The sequence below is a fragment of the Eptesicus fuscus genome, chromosome 1 (assembly GCF_027574615.1).
Source record: "Eptesicus fuscus isolate TK198812 chromosome 1, DD_ASM_mEF_20220401, whole genome shotgun sequence".
NCBI classification, from domain to species: Eukaryota; Metazoa; Chordata; class Mammalia; order Chiroptera; family Vespertilionidae; genus Eptesicus; species Eptesicus fuscus.
Window position 1 is genome coordinate 23,077,637 of NC_072473.1, and position 21,037 is coordinate 23,098,673.

General features: G+C 38.0%; 1 protein-coding gene across 2 annotated transcripts in view; it reads right to left on the reverse strand.

Moving 5' to 3' along the window:
- DMD (dystrophin) overlaps positions 1 to 21,037 on the reverse strand; it is a 1,914,059-nt gene that overhangs the window by 1,582,037 nt on the left and 310,985 nt on the right. For both annotated transcript variants that reach the window (XM_054720874.1, XM_028129748.2), the window contains exon 13: positions 739 to 862. In XM_054720874.1, the coding sequence (XP_054576849.1) occupies positions 739 to 862 (124 nt within the window). The remainder of the gene's footprint in view (positions 1 to 738; positions 863 to 21,037) is intronic.

The following is a 21,037-nucleotide window of genomic DNA, read 5'->3' on the forward strand; positions in this document are numbered from 1 at the left end:
ATCTATGAAGAACAATAAAATGAGGTATTCCTGGATTGCCAGCTACATACCAAAAATGGATGTTTTATAATTGTCAAAGTTGAAAAAATCATAGCCCTGATAACGTCCATGAGGATGAAGCAACTCTTATTAAATCAATAAAAATCCCTATTGTGAAGGACAAAATTATAATGTCTCAGTAGTGAATAAAAATAGCATACCATCTCATGTCATAAATAAATATAGAAAAATCTTGGACTTTTTAGTTATTACAATGTAATAAATACCTAGATAATGCAAAACTGTTATAATTTATGAAAAGTATCAACAACTATAAAGAATAACTTTTTAATGACAGTGAAATCATAATAATAAAGTCCTAAGTATAGTATTTTTACGTGTCTATTCTACTCTAAAAGTTTGCTACTATAAGTCCCAGCCTTGAAATGACAGAACAATATATGAAGGGAAATCAATATAAGTTCATGTTATAAAATGGTTAACTTACAGCTAAACAATAAAAATGTCATTGAATAAGGTTTATGGAAAGCATTTCTGGTCATTCACAGCAGAACAAGGGAAGGTACTACTAGGCGAAACTTTGATTTTAATTGGTATCTAAAATACACTTTAAAGTTAAAAGCATGATATCATATTGCTTTAATCTTTTCAATTCTAATAGAATCAGAGAGTACAAAGCATAGAGTTTACAAGCAACAAAACTTAGGAAAAATACAAGAGAATTAATGCATAACCTACATTGACTTTTTCTTTAAGGTCTGAGAAGTTGCCATCTTTCCTATAGATGGCAAATTCAGGACTCTGTAACACAGCTTCTGAACGAGTTATCCAACTGTGAAGTTCTGTTATGTCGACATCCAACCTAAGACAGGAAAAATAAGGATCATTATTTCTTGATTATATCTTTCTTCTATATGGAAAAAGGTAATCTATCCACATTTATCATTCTCCAACTAATCTGAGACTCCCGCTCTATGCCTCTGTTATTGTTAATAGCACTAATATTTCCCTATTCAGGTAGGCTCAAAATGTGAATTCAGCTTTGGTCTAGACTCTAGAGTCTTAGGATCAAGGAGGTCACCTCTACTGAATCCCCTATACCAGCAAGCCATTACTCTGCCTCTGCTTGAATGTTTGCACTGGTAGAAAAATTACTGCTTCCCAACATAACCCTACTTCTTTTTGGAAACTATTTATACCATAACATTCCATTTTGGGGCCCCCATTAAAAATTCCTCTGCTATTTATGCTCTTGTATAATTTCTAACTGTATTGACTCTAGATGTGGTCATGTGATTTAGTATGGCAAATGGGATATCGGTAAGGGTAATGCAAGCAGGAGCTTCATAAGTGCTTGCACCTTAGATCTTGTCCTCTGAGAGCAGACACTAGGAGATTGCAACTGTTAGGAATTCGAACAATCCTTTAAGAAACCTCAAACTAGCCAGCTGGAGAGACCACGTGGAACAGTACAAGGGACCAGGCATATAAATAAAGCCTTCTCTGACCTCTGGATCCTCTCAAATACCACTGAATATAACCAAATGAGTGCTCTAGCTGATACCACTTAGAATCACAGAACTGCCCCAAGATCCTACATTGCAGAATTATGAAAAATGACAAATAACTATGTTAAGACACTAAATTTTGGGGGGTGTTGTTATGCTGCAATATATATTTGATCATTTACCCTGATATTCTCAAGCATTCTTTTATTGTAGAGATCTATGGAGCTAATGGGAGTAAATATCCACTATCATCAGATGACAGGTCTAGTTAAAGCACAGGTTTTAGGGGAGTCATGGAAGGGTTGCAAGGGTGAAGGATCTTTATGAATCACTTGAAATTCTGGGCACACTTCTGAATATGTGTGTTTTCCTCAAGAAAGAAACCCTAGATTTTATCAGCATCTGTAAAGAATCTATGAAAAGGGAATTTAGAGATCATCTAATCCAATAGTTTATTAAACAAAACAACCAAACAAATGAAAGTCTCCAGAAAAATAAATGATATTTAATTTTCCATAGGAAATTTGTGAAATAGAACAAAAATACTAATACAAGATTTAGACACCTATTATGTACTTTAATTATTATGTTATAACTTCTTTTCAATAAAATCCTCAAATAGTTGAAGTCATTTATTTAAATAAACTAGAAGATATCTGTTCTAGCCCAAGTTACTTCAATGGGTAATCCATAGTTTCCTTAAAATCTGGCTGCTAAAGGGATCATATCAGTAGTATTTAGTATTATAAGGGAAAACAGATAATTATCTTCCTGGTTTATAACACTTTCACTGATGCAGCCTATGAGTTAAGTAAATGTTTTCACTTCCATATTACACTTTCAACTCACACTGAAGTTAAATTGAGTTAAACTTCTAGGAATTTTTCACAAAAATTATCATTAAAACAGTTCTTCACTATCACAAACTTATGAACTGAATTTCCTGAACTAAAATTTCAGGGCTTTAAATCATATACTAGTAAACCTGTTAAAACTTTCCATGTTAGTTGCAGGTTATTAGTTTAAAATTAAACTGATATAGAATCTCACAGAACATAAAGCACTTCCAATAAAGTATTTTATCTCAGACTATTAGAACCATAAGGAAGGAACTTAATTCATCTTGTTCACTATTATATCCTTCACCTCAAAGAAGGCCTGGCTCACAGTAATAAATATTTACTGAGTAAAAGTTACCCAACTAGAAATTGGAGGAACAGAGATCTAATTTCAGACATTTTTTACCCCAAATCCCATGTCATTAAATGTCAATATTTTCATTTGCATATGGAATATGTATGTATTTTTACTTTAACATACATGGCAACTGCTGTCTTTCTTACATCTTGCTCTCCCATAAGTTTCATCCCTGAGTTTCCTATTTCTTCATTCATAATGTTGATTTTAAAATACAGGCACACCTCGAATATATTTCAGATTCTGTTCTAGAAAACCGCAATACAATAAGTAGTGCAATAAAGGAATCCCAATCTTTTTGGTGGTAGAAGGTCTTGCCTTCAATTTGTAAAAAACTCAACATCTGTTAAGTGCAATAAAGCAAAGTGCAACAAAACGATGTGTGACTGTAGAGTCCCGTTGTATGCTTCTACAAATGTCTCCATCTCTCTTATTTATGTTAAATCTTTGACTGTGGCCATTTAAACATCTACCAAATCCAGTACATTTTTCCTTCAAAATGTCTTAAGAGATTTTTGTTTTTATTTTGGTATAATATAAAAATCTATGTGTTTCTCTACCTACAGGCATTCACTTGGCAGTGCATGGGGTGGGGCAGGAGTTCTGATGTTTACACCTCAAGAGTAACCTTTAACTAGTGGAACCTGGGAGTTGGTGGATAAATATACGAGCTCCCTTGTCCTTCAGTGTGCAACCATCGTGAAGAATGCTATACACAGTGCCTTGGAAGATTCCAAGAAGAATTGAGTCCCAGTTGTCTCCAGCAATAACCTGCTCAGGTATCAGCCTATATTTTGGCTGCCTCCTTTTCCTAACCTCACTTCCCCACTTTGCTTTTTGGGATCGCTTCCCAAATAAACTCGCACAAAATTTTTGTCTCCAAATCCACTCTTGGGAAAACCCAGACTAAGGCAATGATCAATAGAATGAACCCAGTGCCCTGCCACATTTAGTTTTTCAACTTGAGCTCAGGCTATTCACATAAATTTTTAAAAGCTTTTTCCAAAGCTCTGGCCCATATTTCTACAGCTATCAACAAGTGGCATTGCTTTTTATTTTACAGAGGAGTGCAATTATCAGACTAGAATTTCTTCTACTTCCTATGTTCTAATATTCAATCTTACCTGCATGTGTCATTCTCATCCCCTTCTCTTACTTTTGAAAGACTTTTCTCAAAAGGCAATTCCTCTATCTGCAATTTATACTTTATTCCCTTATTTCTCAGGTGTCTAGCAAATTTTTTGTTATCTATATACTATAAATTCAACCCATTCCTCTCACCTTAATTCCCCACATGTTAATTTAAACATTTTAATCACTCCCTTTTTGTTTTAAATCAACCATCTTTTGACACCCATATTCCCTTCTGGACATATCTTCTACAGAAGCAAATGTTTTGCAAGATTTGTCCAGTTTATGAATCACTTTCTTACACCATATACAAAAATAAACTCAAAATGGATTTAAGACTTAAATATAAGACCCCAAATCATAAAATTCCTAGAAGAAAACATAGTAAACTCTTTAATATCACTCTTAATTTTTTTATGTCTCCTAAGGCAAGGGAAACAAAAGAAAAAATTGACGAATGGAACTACATCAAAGTAAAGAGTTTTTGTATATTAAAAGAAACCATCGCCCTGGCCGACTTGGCTCAGTGGATAGTGTTGGCCTGCAGACTGAAGGGTCCTGGGTTTGATTCCAGTCAAGGGCACATGCCGGGGTTACGGCCTCAATACTAGTATGGGGCATGTAGGAGGCAGCCAATCCATGATTACCTTTCATCATTGATGTTTCTCCCTCTTCTTTCCTCTCTGAGTCAATAAAATTATATTTAAAAAAAAGAAACCATCAATTAAATATGACAACCTACTTAATGGGAGAAGAGATTTTCCAAAGATAAATCTGCTAAGAGGTTAATAGCCAAATATATAAGAAACGTATAGAGCTTAACACCAAAAATAACAATGATTAAAACATGAGTGGAGGACCTCAACAGGCACTTTCCAAAGAGGACATGCAGATTGCCAATAAACATATGAAAAGATGTTCAACATCACTAAGTATCAGGGAAATGCAAATTCAAACCACAATGAGATATCTCCTCATACCTGTCAGAATGTTTATCATCAATAAATCTATAAACAATGAGTATTGGCAGGGATGTGGAGAAAAGGGAACCCTTATGCACTGTTGGTGTTAATGCAAACTGGTGCAGCCAATCTGCATTCCTTTTAATTTTTCTTCAAAAAAATAAAAATAGAATAATCTTATGACCCAGAAATTCTACTTCCGGTATTTATCCAAAGAAATTCACAACATTAATTTGAAAAGAAATATTCACCCCTATGTTCATTGCAGTATTATTTACAATAGCCAAGATATGAAAACAACCTAAGTGACCATCGATAGACAAATGGATAAAGAAGTGGTACATATATACAATGGAATATTACTCAGCCATAAAAAATGAAATCTTGCCATTTGCAACAACATGGATTGACCTAGAGGGTATTATGCTAAGTGAAATAAAAGCAGACAAAGACAAATACCATATGATTTTGCTTATATGTGAAATCTAAAAAAAAAAATGAACAAAATAAGACCAAACAAAAAATATAATTTGTTCAGTTTACTGTCAGTTCCCTACCTCCTGTGCACTCTTTAATCCACTCAGCATTTTCTCAACAAAAACATTAAATCATAAAGGAACCATGTATAATGGAGAGTTTTATTTTCTTTCTATCTAGTACACATAACACTTTTGACAAGTCTCCCTTTTTAAAATTCCTTTTTTTCCCCTCCTTGATGTCACTCTACTCAACTTTCTCTTCTATTTCTATAAACACTGGCATTTTTTTTTCATTGCAGGTTCATCCTCCTCCACCTCCTTATACATATTGGAGTTCATCTAGGTCCAGTTCATTATCAATCATCTTCTATCTACTGTATTATTCTCTCTCTAGCACACTTATCCATGCTCATTATCATGACATTTAATTAGAATCTATATATCAATGACTCTAATTAAAGTGTTTCATCTGAGCTCCACAACTATGCAACCATCTGCCTATTGGATATCTCTACTTATATGCTGTCAACTCTTTCAAGAGAAGATGTCAAGACTTAATGTTTGACCTTCCCTCCCAAACTAGTACTACTCTCCCAGTGTTGCTCAGATCTGTCAATGGCATCACTGTCTATCATCTTTGATACACACCTCTCCTTTCACTCCCATATTTATTCTATTGCAAATTCTAATCCATCAAATATTATAGTTTTCCTTAATCTGTCTGCTTCTTATGATCTTCAGAGCTGGCTTCCTCATTCATCTTGACATTAAATGTGACAAAAACTGCTGCAATAGCCTCTCAACTGACTCTGGGCAATCTTTCTGGAATATTCCTATCTAGTCTATGCACTATGTTACCCTCATTCTTAAAACCACTCAAAACTTTTCATTTTTATAAGGATAAAGTCCAAAATTTCAACATGGTCCTGTATTATCTTGCTTTGAACAAACCTCTTAACCCTATACTCTTTGTGCTTTATCGAAGTCCTTCTTCTAGAAACAAATCTCATTACAAGTTTCTTAGTGACAAAATAAAATGCTTAATACATAGAACTTGGATCAGCTCACACTGTGACTTTTATTTTGCCTAATAAAAAAAAAAAAAAAAAACCTCTCCGATTAATTAGAATTGAATCAGCTTCTAGGCTACAGGCTCTGCCAAGTAAATTGGTTATCACCACACAATAAAGGTTTTGTGGAGTCCAAAACATGCTAACGTCCATTTGCCGTTCAGTCTGTGAAGAGTTTAAGAAAGACCTGGGAACCAGCTGGCATGGAGTTCAGCTTAATTCAGGAAACAGGATGGAAAATTCCACAAAGGGTCTTTCCTCATTCAAATATTTTGTTTTCCTGATTTTGTGAATATGGAAAGAGATTGCACAAAGTGCTATCTTAAACTTCCATTTTACATGAAAACTCCTTGGAGGTTGATTATACTCCTTTTTTACTTACAGATTTTTAAAAAGGGATTTTTTAACTGGAATAGTTATTAGTAGAGTGCTTTAACTGGGAAAATATCTATTCATAGGCACATGGCATAATATGTTACACTTTATTTCTGAAATGGAATGAAGTAAAATATTAATAACTTTGTGAAATTCCTGGCTGTTAGAATTTCTTTTTCTCCTTTCTTTCATAATTGTGATATCTTGGTTCTTTTTGAAATAAGTAGAGCCTAAACCCAATTCATACGTGACTTAAGCTGTGAGCTATTGCTCACCTAATCTTGTTTTTACATGTTTTTCTTTTTGCTTCCATTTGGGCTTTTTGCTTCAACCATATCTATAATGTCTTTATTAAAAGTTTTTCTGTCCTGATGTAATATGCAGTCAGCCTACACTCCAATATCTAACATCCAACAACATCCTTTAAATTTCTGGGACTTGCCAAAACCGGTTTGGCTCGGTGGATAGAGCTTCGGTCTGCGGACTGGAGGGTCCCAGGTTCGATTCCTGTCAAGGGCATGTACCTTGGTTGCGGGCATATCCCCAGTAGGGGTTGTGCAAGAGGCAGCTGATCGGTGTTTCTCTCTCATCGATGTTTCTAACTCTCTATCCCTCTCTCTTCCTCTCTGTAAAAAAAAAATCAATAAAATATATTTAAAAAAATTCTGGGACTTAACAGTCAGCTGCTGGTATTATTTTCCATCCAATATTCTATCAATAGATGTCCCCATCTCTGTATGGCAGCATTGAGGATGGAAGGGTGAAGGGAAAGCAGAGGTAGAATTTCAAAAGGATTCCCATGCTGAGTCCCAATGGCCCACATTCAATGCTTAGTTTCAGTGTCATTTCCACTGCTTTTAACAAAATGAACAAAGTCTCCTTGGTTCCTACTCAAACCTTGGTTTTCAAGTGACAATTGCACATTGATGTTATTCCTTATCAATTTGGCAGCTACTGTCTCATCATTTTTTGTGGTCTGCCCCCTAGTTTTCACTCTTATTGAATATTTGTCAGATATCTTTGCTGAAATGTATGCCAAATTAACCAACTTCATGGCTGAAATCCATACATGTTTATAAAGGGAGTGCTATCTACTCTCCCAAGCATTTTGCCAGTGATATTTTCTATCATGCTTTGTACTACCTGAGGGTGGATATTTAATCACCAACTGAAGATATTATACAGATGTAACTATGTTCCCTTATCAAAAACCCTCGAAAAACAATGAATAATTATTTCCAATGTTAAATCTCAGATTCTACGCATATATTTTTCTTCATAAAATCACTCATTTCTACTAATTCTTTCTTCACTTTTTAAACTCTCACAAAACATTGTTAATGAACTGATATATAGTATGTTACTCATAAGGGCATTTACACCTTCATAAATAGCCCATTAATATACTCCTTACTCATCGGACTCTCATAATGCACTTCACTCTGTACTTAGTGTACTTCTACATGTTATTAAAGATAAACTCTATCCCTTAAATCCAATCTAACTTTATTCAACTTAAAATCCTCTTTATCAACTAAAAAATTGACGTCTTATTCTCCTCTGACAAACTGATTTTTTCTTATGTAATTGCTGATGAATATTCTGTCCTATATTTTTCAAATATACCCTAAATTTTCATTTGTTATTATTTATGATTAGCAGTGAAGTGACAATTTTCTCTTCTTTACAAAGACACTCTTCACAAATTCCCAAAAACAAAATGTGTAAAGTTCTGTAGAACAGAGAGCAACCATGTCTTTGAATATTTTTATTTGCAAAGAGTTTATTACCAAACCAAGGTAATTTTTTTTAGAAGATACCTCTCATTTTCTGGAATTTTCAAAATATCAAAAAGTACGATGCTTATTGTACAAATCTACTCTATTTCACCTGGTTGAATTTCCCATAAAGGGGATGCAAATTAAATCAATTACACTCTCGTAGTCAAAATTTGGAGATATATCTGCCTGTGTATGTGTATGTATAAACATTTTAAGTAAATTAAAAGAAAAAAGACTGAAAAATACCACCACTCAAAAAAACAAACAGAGAAACACTTGCAGTTTAAGAAGTTTCCCATTTTGAATTCTCAACAGTATGGAATTTGTGCAATAGTATAACCGTGCTAATTATGCCAGAAGAGCCTCTTGATGGGTACTTACTGTGTTCTGTTAATTTTCTGTACAGTGACTGCTATATAAAGTATTAACCTAAGATGACACATTTACATAAACTTTAATTCAGTCACTTTCAATATACCACTTACTACTCATCATTCCCAAATGGGTAAATGTTGAAAGTAGAAATCCTTTAAGCTCTCAGACTTAACTAATTTGGTTAGTGAGCTGGTTATGAATGTCCATTTTACATTTTTAAACATCATTGCACGTACAATTTCATGAAAACGTAATGAGCTTCATCTTTAGAAGCCTGAAAGTAAAGTGTTGACACCTGTGAAATATGTTAACTCTTACAGGATCCAGAGCACTAGGCTTAGACCAGCTGACTTAACAAACCAATTTTATTGTACATTTTGATTAGTGAAAACATGCATTTTATGTTAATAAAAATGAAACTATAGCCCTAGTCAGTTTGGCTCAGTAGATAGAGTGTCAGCCTGTGGACTAAATGGTCCCAGGTTCAATTCCTGTCAAGGGCACGTAACTTGGTTGCAGGTTCCCTGGCCCTGGTCAGGGTGCATGCAGGAGGCAACCAATCAATGTGTCTCTCTCACATTGATGTTTCTCTCTGTCTCTCCCTCCCCCTTCCACTTTCTCTAAAAACCAATGGAAAAATATTCTCAGGTGAGGATTAACAAAAAAATAAAAATAAAACTATAATTTGTTTTCATTAATATTACAATTATGCAAGAATTTTTTTGCAGTGAGGTAAGATTTCAAAATTATATTTATTATATTTTTAATAATCTTCTTTTTTCTTCAGTGTTTGAGAATTTGAGAAGATATTTAAATTCCATATTGGTAGATGGATACACTCCTAATCTCAGACACTTATCTTTCAAGACTCATTCAAGATACATAATTTCTTGTGAAAGTTTTCTTGATCAACTATTCCTTACTCTTCTCTTTCAACCTTCCTTCTGAAGAAGTTGATCCCTCCCACATGTATGTTTCCACGTATTACTTACTTTTAAAAATTGAATAAATCAAGAAGAAAAAAATAAAAGGCACCCAAATTGGAAAGGAGGAATTGTCATTATTTGCAGATGACATGATATTGTACATAGAATACTGGAAAGATCCATAAAAAAAATAACTACTAGATTTAATAAATGAATTTGCCATCATAGCAGGATACAAAATTAATACCCAGAAATCAATGGGATTTTTATACACCAATGATGAACTCTCAAAAAGAGAAACTAAAAAAAATATCCCATTTACCATTTCAACAACAAAATTAAGATACTTAGGCATAAACTTAGCCAAGGAGGTAAAAGACCTGTAAACAGAATACTACAAGACTTTGGAAAAAGAGATAAAAATAGATATAAACAAGTGAAAGAATATACTGTGTTCATGGATTGGTAGAATCAACATCATTAAAATACCCATACTACCAAAAGCAATGTATAGATTCAATGCAATCCTTATTAAAATACCAACAACATAATTCAGATCTTGAACAAACACTCCAAAAATTTATATGAAACAAAAAAGACCCCAAATAGCCACAATAATCTTGAGAGAGAAGAACAAAGTTGGAGGGATCACAATAACAGATATCAAGTTATACTACAAAGCCACTGTAATCAAAAGAGCCAGAGAGCCAGGTACTGGCACAAGAACAGGCATAAAGATCAATGGAATGGAACAGAGAAACAAGAAATCAATTCAAGCCATTATGTTCTATTAATATTTGACAAAGGAGGTAAGAGCATACATTGGAGTACAGACAGTCTCTTCAATAAAGGGTGTTAGGAAAATTGGACAGGTACGTGTAAAAAATAAATAAACTAGACCATCAACTTATACTATACACAAGAATAAACTCAAAATGGATAAAACCTAAATGTAAGTCATGAAACCATGCAAATATTATAAGACATAGGCAGAAAAATCTAGACATCTCTCATAGCAGTATGTTTGCTGATACATCTCCTAGAGCAAAGGAAACTATGGAGAAAATAAACAAATGTGCCTATCTATATATATAAAGATCCAGGGTCCATAAGGTCCAAAATGACCAAACATGACCGAACACTGGAAGTCAGCACTGACTGCCATGGGGGCTGCAGATAAGGCCCAAAGAGAGAAGCAGGGTCTGATCCATAGCCTCTGTGGCAGCTTTTGATTAGCCCTTGCCTCTCTTTCTCTCCAGGCCTTGGCAGCAGCCACGGGGTCTGCTGATAGCCCCGCCTCTCTGATCAGGCCAGGAGATAGGCTTGGAGACACTAACTGGCATAGAAACAGACCAATCAGAACTAAATCTGGATGAAGTGCCAGGAGCCAATGGCTGTCTAGGAGGTGGAGCTTTTGACACTGATTGGCATAGAAACTGGCCAATCAGAACCTAATCTGGGTGAACTGCGAAGGCAGAACCTAAGGTGGGGGCTGAGAAGGGGTTTTAATGGCAACAGCTGTTTAGTGTAAGGTGTAAGAAAGCAGGCAGGCAGATGAGCGGTTAGGAGCCAGCGGTCCTAGATTGCAAGAGGGATGTCCGATTGGAGTGGGTGCAGGCTGGGCTGAGGGAATGCCCCTGTGCATGAATTTCGTGCACCAGGACACTAGTCTATATATATAACCCTAACATGCAAATAGACCGAATGGTGGAACAACCGAACAACCGAACCAAACTACCAGTCACAATGATGTGTGTTGACCACCAGAGGGTGTGTGCGGAACATGGTGGGTGTTGGCCATGGTGGGATGGTGGAGCAGTTGGGCAAGGGTGTCAGACCAAGGCGGGGTATCGGTCACTGTCATCAGGGCGAGCCTCTGGTGGTTACTGAAAATTCTTTACTCCTCCATGCCACGGTCCCGCCCGGCACTTGCACCTGCTGCCAGCTCTGGCCCCACTCTCTCCCACAGCTGGTGCTTGAAACCCCTCTTGCACCTGCTGCTGGTGTCCAGCGCCAGTTCAAATCACTCGGTGCCATCAGTTCGTGCGAGCAGTGGCTGCCAGCTCTGATTTCCACTGAGGGCTTCTCCACCTCCCTCTGATCCTGTGGGGCAATCAGGGCAGCAGCAGCTGCTCCCACCCACTGATGGCGCCAGCCCTGCTTGCACCCACTGCTGGCACTGGCTGCAATAGCTCCATGCCATCAGCGGGTGCGAACAGGGCCAGCACTGTCAGCACGTGGGAGTGATGGCAGTGGGAGTGGGGCTGCTGGCAGACAAGGGACCAGGGGTTTTGGCAGGTGGATCCGGGAGGGGGCAGCGTGGATGGGCCAAGACCCCCACCCTGTGCCCACCTAAGCCTTGCAGCCCACAGTTCCTTTTAAGGTGCACGAATTCATGCACTGGGTCCCTAGTCCTATATAATAAAAGGGTAATATGCAAATCAACCAAACAGCAGAACGACCAGTCGCTATGATTCACACTGACCACCAGGAGGCAGCCACTCAACGCAGGAGCTGCTCCTTGGTGGTCAGTGCGCTCCTACAGGGGGAGTGCTGTGCAACCAGAAGCCGGCTAAAGGCTGGTGAGCACAGTGGTGGTGGTGGGAACCTCTCCCGCCCCCGCAGCAGAGCTAAGGATGTCCATCTTCCAGCTTAGGTCTGTGGATATTCCCCGAGGGCTCCCAGACTATGAGAGGGTTCAGGCCAGGCTGAAGGGCCCTCCACCTCCAGTGCACAAATCTCATGCACCAGGCCTCTAGTATCAAAATAAAAAAGTTTCTGCACAGCAAAAGAAACCATTAACTAAATGAAAAGAGAAACAACTGCATGAGAGAACATGTTTGAGAATGATATATCTGATAATGGGTTAATTTCCAAAATATATAAGGAACTTATGCAACTTAACAAAAGGAAGACAGACAATCCAATTAAAAAGTGGGCAAAGGACCTAAATAGACACTTTTTGAAAGTGGACATACAGAAGGCCATGAGACATATGAAAATATGCTCAGTCACTAATCATCTGAGTGATGTAAATTAAAATGACAATGAGGTATTAACTCACACCTGTCAGAATGTCTATCATCAACAAATCACAAGTATTGCTGAGGATGTGGAGAAAAGAAAAGCCTTGTACACTACTCTTGGGAATGCAGACTGGTGAAGCCAACTGAGGAAAACAGTATGGAGTTTCCTCAAAAAATTAAAAATAAAGCTCCCATTTGACCCAGTGATCCCACTTAATAGGAATATATTCTAAGAAATCAGAAACACTAATCAGAAATAATATATGCATCCCTATGTTCATAGCAGCACAATTTACAGTAGCTAAGATTGGGAAACAGCCCAAGTGCCCATCATCAGATGAATGTATAAAAAAGCTGTGGTACACTTACATAATGGAATATTACTACTACACAGTTGTAAAAAAGAAAGAGCTCTTACCATTTGCAACAACATTGATGGACCTGAAGAGTATTATGCTAAATGAAATAAGCCAGTCAGAAAAAGATAAGTATCACATGATCTCTTTCATATGTGGAATCTAATGAACAAAATACACTGATGAACAAAATAGATCCAGAGAAAAAGAAGCATGGAACAGACTGGAATCTCAGAGAAAAGGTGGAGAGAGTGGGTGAATGGGCAGAGATCAAGCAAAGAACTTGTACACATATATGCATAACACATGGACACAGACAATAGGATGGTGAAGGCCTTAGTGGGGTGGCTAGAAGAGGTCAATAGGGGTGAAAAATGGAAGATATGTAATACTTTCAATAATAAAGGTGTTTTTGGTTTTTTTAAATAAAAATACAGTTCCTTTTAAGGTGCACGAATTCATGCACTGGGTCCCTAGTCTGGCTGATGGCTTAGGTGGGAATTTTTTTAAAAATTTGAGTAAATAGAATAAAAAATAAATTTGAACTAGAGAGATCAAGCAAAATTCCATATAAACCTTATTAGTACAAAAAATATAGTATTTTTAGGACTCTAGGATTATAGTCATAAAACATTATTAAAAGGGAAAATCCTATTTAGCCAGGAGAAAACAAGTCAAATTTAGATAAATACCTCTCCCAAATCAACATACATAGTGTATGTATACACTCACAGGTGTGTGTGTGTGTGTGTGTGTGTGTGTGTGTGTGTACAGTATGTGTGTATTTTCCTTGGTAGGACGGGGAAGGCAGGGCCACATTACTGCCTTATAGTTTTTATGTTTGTGTGTTTGTGCTTTAAATGTAAACTAAATATGGTACAATGGGAAAATACCTATTGAAAATCAGGTATCATAGGTTTTTATCAACCATTTAATCTTTCTTAAAAGGTTGCACACCCTATGCCAGCTGGGTTGAATCCTATGGGCTGACTGTGTGGACCCCAACTATTTACCTCTTAAAGCAACTATTTAATCTTTATTCTATTTCCTCAGGCAAATGACTTAACTTCTCTGATCTTCCTTTAAATTGCAAAAACTAAAAAGCCACAATCAAACAGTCTTAAGATAGAAACTAAAAAATCTCTTTAAAAATTACTCTTAAATGTATTTATTTACCTCACTGATTAAAGCGATTTTGACCAGAGATACAAAGCTGAGGTGAGCTTTGCTTACCTTGCAGCTTTGATATTCCAATTACATTAGTATGTTCATCTAGCAATCAAATAAAATTATAGCAAAAGATATTAAAGTTCCCAGTTATAATAAAAATCCTATATACTCTTTTCAACACTTTACACAACACCTGAAACAAAATATGACAAATGAGACAGGACAGTGTCCTCAGTTAATATAAACTGGCTGTATTAACAGTTATTTCAAACATTCTATTTTCATTATATTGCATGATTTTTCTTACAAGCTTATATGTATTTCTAGTTTTACACACACACACACACACACACACACACACACACACATATATGTTTAAGAACATCAATCATAAAATAATACATTTTAGTACAGTTAAATTTAATGATTCCAGATTGTGCTGAACTGCATCTTTAAATGATACTAAAAAATTGACTTCTGTGTAGTTTACCTTGTACTTTTAACATTTCAAAATATAATTTCTTTTCTAAAACATAAAATGTGCCCTTAAAATTGTGCATCTTCTTCATTGTCAATTAAACAAAAACAATAATATGTTTATTGTCTATAAAAATAGTGACTTTTAAAAATGCATGTCCTTGGAAACAAACCCAGTGATCTAATATTTTTCTGCTATAAATGCCAGAAAAACCCATGAGTTATCTGGCATTGGTATTAATCTTTGTACTTTTAGGATAACTGATTTCATTAAACAGAATAAAATGACAAAAATGTTGCTTCCCTCCAAAAAGTAAAACTTAACTAAACTATCTTAACATATGGAAGGTAAAAACAACTTTAAAATAATATTTTACCTTAATTTGGGAACAAATCTTCACCATTAAAAATACATTGGTAATATTTATTTCTAAATTGTGATATGGTTAAAAAGAAGTAATTTTTATATCTTCTGTTAACCTAACTTTCCAGAAAATACACATTAAAAGCTAAGGAAATCCCCAAAATTCTAAGACGTCAGAACCAGCTATATCACAGGAATCCTAATATATAAAAGCCCAGGGTTGTAACAACCAATCGATCACAACTGAAGGCTGACCAACCCGGAAGTCCTTCAGTCAGCATCGGGTTGCCATGGCGACCCAGCACTGACTGCCCTGCTGCAGCCTGGAGACCCAGCACTGACTGCCCAGGGGGCTGAGATCCATAGAGAGAGAGGCAGGGTCTGATCTGCAGCCTCCATGGCAGCTTTTGATCAGTACTTGCCTCTCTCTTTCTCTAACCTCTTTCTTTCCAGGCTTTGCCAGCAGCTAGGCCTTTCTTTCTCTCCTGGCCACCAAGGGGGCTGCTGTTCAGCCCCACCTCTCTGATCAGGCCCGGAGATAGGCCCGGAGACACTGACTGGCACAGGAACCGACCAATCATAACCAAATCTGGGTGATGTGGGGAGCCAATGGCTGCTTAGCAGGCAGAGCTTTTCACACTGACTGGCATAGAAACTGACCAATCCGAACCAAATCTGGGTGCTGTGGGGAGCCAATGGCTGCATAGCAGGTGGAGTTTTTGATGCTGACTGGCATTGAAATCAACCAATCAGAATTCAATCTGGGTGCTGTGAAGAGCCAATGGCTGCCTAGGAGGCAGAGCTTTTGATGCTGACTGGCATAGAAACCAACCAATCAGAACCAAATTGGCCAGCAGAGGAGGGAAGTTGGGAGCGAGATCAGGTCGGCAGGGAAGGGCAGTTGGGGGCAACCAGGCTGGCAGGGGAGGGCAGTTAGGGGCGATCAGGCAGGCAGGCAGAGTCAGTTAGGGGCAACCAGGCTGGCAGGGGAGGGCAGTTAGGGGTGATCAGGCAGGCAGGCAGGCAGGCAGGCAGGTGAGCATTTAGGAGCCAGTGGTCCCAGATTGCGAGAGGGACGTCCGACTGCTGGTTTAGGTCCAAAAATAGGGCCTAAACCAGCAGTCGGACATCCCCCAAGGGTTCCTCAATTGGAAAGGTTACAGGCTGGGCTGAGGGAACCCCCCCTCCATGCACGAATTTCATGCACTGGGCCTCTAGTCTATATATATATAAAGTGCTAGGGTCCGTAACATCCATAACGACAAAAGGCTCAACCAAACACTGGAAGTCAGTGCTGGGTTGCCGTGGTAACCCAGCACTGACTGCAGCTAGTGCTGGCGCAGTGACCCAGCACTGAATGCCGAGGGGGCTGCGTATCAGGTCCAGAGAGAGGCCTGCAGAGAGAGAGGCAGATTCTGATCTGCAGCTTCCATGGCAGCTGTTGATCAGCTGTTGCCTCTCTCTTTTTCTCCCAGCTTCATTAACAGCCCCGCCTCTTTGATCATGTCCAGAGTTAAGCCCGGAGACACTGACTGGCATAGAAACCGACCAACCAGAACTAAATCCGGGTGATGTGCCAGGAGCCATTGGCTGCCTAGGAGTTGGAGTTTTTTATGCTGACTGGCATAGAAACCAACCAGTCAGAACCAAATCTGGGTGCAGTGTCAGGAGCCAATGGCTGTCTTGGAGGCAGAGCTTTTGACACTGACTAGCATAGAAACCTACCAATCAGAACCTGATCTGGGTTAATGGCGATGGCAGAACCTAAGATGGGGGCTGAGAAGGGGTTTTAAGGGCAACAGCAGTTTGCTGTAAGGTGTAAGAAAGTGGTTCCATTTTTTCATGACCAGTTTGGCAGTATAGCGCATATGACTGGATATCAGTCCAGATACAGGGATTATGTGTTTTTGTCTGCCAAGGGAATCTCCTCCTGATGAAAAAGCCCCCCCCCCCCATTTAAGCAATCCTATCCTATATAATCTATCTATACTAATAAAAGGGTAATATGCTACTTAGAACGGGTCAACCAGCCATCTTCCAGATGTCTGACTTCCTTCTAGACAAAGCCATGGTGGTGGGGGCCAAGGCAGAGGCTGTTTGGGGCAATCAGGACAGCAGGGGATGGCAGTTGGTAGCAAGAGCAGGCTGACAAGGGGTTAGACTCTAACCCTCTAACCGTTAGAAGCAATCAGGCCGGCAGGAGAGGGTAGGTAGTAGGGGGCAAGATCAGGCTGGCAGGGGAGGGCAGTTAAGGGTGATGAGGCAGGCAGAGGCAGTTAGGGGCGATCAGGCAGGCAGGCAGGCAGAGAGGTTAGGGGCGATGAGGCAGGCAGGCAGAGGCAGTTAGGGGCGATCAGGCAGGCAGGCAGAGGCAGTTAGGGTTGATCAGACAGGCAGGCAGGTGAGTGGTTAGGAGCCAGTGGTCCCAGATTGTGAGAGGGATGTCCAATTGGAGAGGGTGCAGGCTGAGCTGGGGGACTCCCCACCCCCATGCACAAATTGGGGCAAGATCAGGCTGTCAGGGGAGGGCAGTTGGGGGCAACCAGGCAGGCAGAGGGAGTTGGGGGCAAGATCAGGCCTGCAGGGGAGGGCAGTTGGGGGCAATATCAGGCCAGTGGGGGAGGGCAGTTAGGGGCAATGGACAGGCAGGCAGAGGCAGTTAGGGGTGATCAGGCAGGCAGGCAGAGAGGTTAGGGGCAATTAAGCAGGCAGGCAGAAGCAATTAGGGGTGATCAGGCAGGCAGGCAGGTGAGCAGTTAGGAAAGAGCCAGTGGTCCCAGATTGTGAGAGGGATGTCTGACTGATGGTTTAGTCGGACATCCCCCAAGGGACATTGCCTCTAACTGCCTCTGCCTGCCTGTCTGATTACACCAGGCCAATAGTTAGTTATAAAGCCAATCAGTGTGAAAGAACATGTGTCGCCCAGAGCCGTGGTCGGCAAACTGCAGCTCGCGAGCCACATGCGGCTCTTTGGCCCCTTGAGTGTGGCTCTTCCACAAAATACCACGGCCTGGGCAAGTCTATTTTGAAGAAGTGGTGTTAGAAGAAGTTTAAGTTTAAAAAATTTGGCTCTCAAAAGAAATTTCAATCGTTGTGCTGTTGATATTTGGCTCTGTTGACTAATGAGTTTGCCGACCACTGGCCCAGAGGATTGGCAACACAATGTTTCTAAGCCTCAGATGCCTAGAACTTATTTTTAATTTTCAGTAAATTGAAAGTCCTTTTGAAACATAGTTTTGTGCAGGAAAATCACCCTAACATGGGTTAATAGAATATTCTGTTAAGTGATAGATGAAATCTTGCCATAGTAACAAATATATGATTACACAATGTAATATGCCCAAGTTGAAAATCTTGATCCATTTACTAGTATTTTAAAATCAAATTTGATGTTTATTTAAAATTATGAAGCCAAAAAGAAAAGCTGTGTATGCCCTTGTGAGAAATAAATGTGGGTCACTAGAGGGCGCGCATTCCCTTTCACAGCTTGTCTGGTCCTCAATTTAGCTTCTCTTTTATTTTCTTATCTACATAGAGATAACATGGTGACAAATGGATTTCTCATGAGAATTCTCTTACAGAGAAACATAAAGTGTCCAAAGATATAGATAAAATGGTATAAAAAAACTTGTTAGTAAGACACCCTCAGATGCAGTTAAAATACCTTCTGCCATTGTAAAACACACAAAAGTATCTTGAAGTCATAATATAAAGATTCACTTGAGAAAATGTCTTCAAATGGGGAGACATACTCAATCAAAATAATATTTTAGCATCTTCTGGACTTTGTAACCCAGTAGTTTTCCCCAATTCATTAATTTTACCTAATTTTTGTTTATTTGTAGATACTTACGTTCTATACATCTGTATAGAATTATATCCCTGTACTATCTAGACTAAGGTTTTTAAACATTAATTTTACAATCAAATTCAAATGAAAATAGCATTTTAAATATCATGTTAATGTCATATGTTTTCATAAAGAAAGAATTAATCCATCTCCCACAATAACTATGTAGGTTATTTGTTATAATCTTCATATTTATAGATAGGTCATGAACAGAGAGATTTGGGAAGCTGCTTTATTTTCAATACACAGTGAAGCATGTACTTAAGATTCAAAACCAGGTCTGTCTGAATCCAAAAATTTCCACTACACTATGCTTATTTTCTTTTGTACCAAATGAAAGAGAAACCCTTTTTAAAAAGCATTAAGAAAAAGCCAAAATGAATTTCCAGTTTGCTGCTATATAGTAGAGTCTGGTGGTATTTTGGATTGTGCCAGAACTTGACTGGAGTCTCTAACATTAGCACATTAATTCTGAACATTTTCATTTAGCTAAACTATGACCCTTAATTTCACAATTGATACCCTCATGACATTATAGAAGTTAATTTTCTAGTTTATTTTTACTTTATTACCTTTCTTAATTTCCTAAAATCTCCAGTTTCCAATTTATTGATGCATTTTCTGACTTCAGAACTGATATTAAGCATAGATGACAAGGGTTGTTACTTATATAATAGGGTTAAGACAGTGGTTAGCACCTGAAGTCTTGCACTTGGAAAAATAGTTCAGTTATATGGGATTCCCACTTATATCTTGATATTTAAAAACCTAACTTTGAAAGAATTTTTTTTTCACAGAAAATGATATCTGTATTTAAAGATAGGCAAGTACTTCAATGTCACCCTAGAGTCTATGAGTCTTCAGAATGTAGAAGAGGCAAAATCTAGGATAGGTACACAGTTTCCATAGACACACCTCAACAAATGCTTAAATAATATCAGTTAAGCTTTTAATTTCAGCTAAACAAGTTAATGAAGTAAACTTTAAATTCTCATAAAACAGCATGGCATAGAGTTCAAGAATGTAGCATCCTGTTCTAGATGTCTGGGATCAAATCCTGACTACATTGCTTCCTGTAAACTTAGTAAACATGAGAAATCACCTGACCATTCAATAGTGCACTTTCCCATTTGCAAAGGAGGAAAATAATTTTAAAATACTTTACAATACTGTCTCATTAGTTAAATATGTTATATGTATTAAATACTTTGAAGAATGCTTGACACATGGTAGAAGTCATTTACATTTTAGCTACTGTGATGTTTGCCTTTCTTGACTCTTTCTTATTTGGTTTAGGCCAGCCCTGTGCCCCTTCTCACTTTCTCATTTGAGGGCAGAAGTATGTATTTGAGAGTTTTGTTAAGGACTGGAAAATAAAAGCCATCATTGTAATCACAGGAATAAAAACTACAAAGAAAGCAATAAGAAAGACACAAAGATAAATCAACAAAAATCAACAGCACAATAATTTCATCTATTGCACTGTTTGTTGCAGGAATAGGCAAACTATGGCCCATGGAACAAATCTGGCCTGCCACCTGTTTTTGTAAATAAAGTTTTATTGAATACAGTCATTCATTTATATATTTTATGGCTGATTTCACACAATAGCATCAGAATATAGTAGTTGCAAAATAAACTATATGGTGCACAAAGCCTAAAATTTTGACTGTCTAGCCCTTTAGAGAAAAATTTGTTGACTCGCACTGCTCTACAGAATAAAGTTGAGATGACCTATCTTGCCCAACACTCGGTGAGGAAAAAATGGTATAGTTCACAGTACCATATTGCTTTGCTCTCTCTCAAAAATATGGATTGGCTCCCCATGACCAGATTAAATTCTACATTCTTTAGTCTGGCATTGAGTACCATTTTTTTAATGAACCAACCTACCTTTTCAACCTCATCCCTTACTATCCCAGGTATGCAGGCTGTCCTGACCTGGAGTCCAATATGACCCTAACCTTTAACTGTCTATTCACATGTTAAT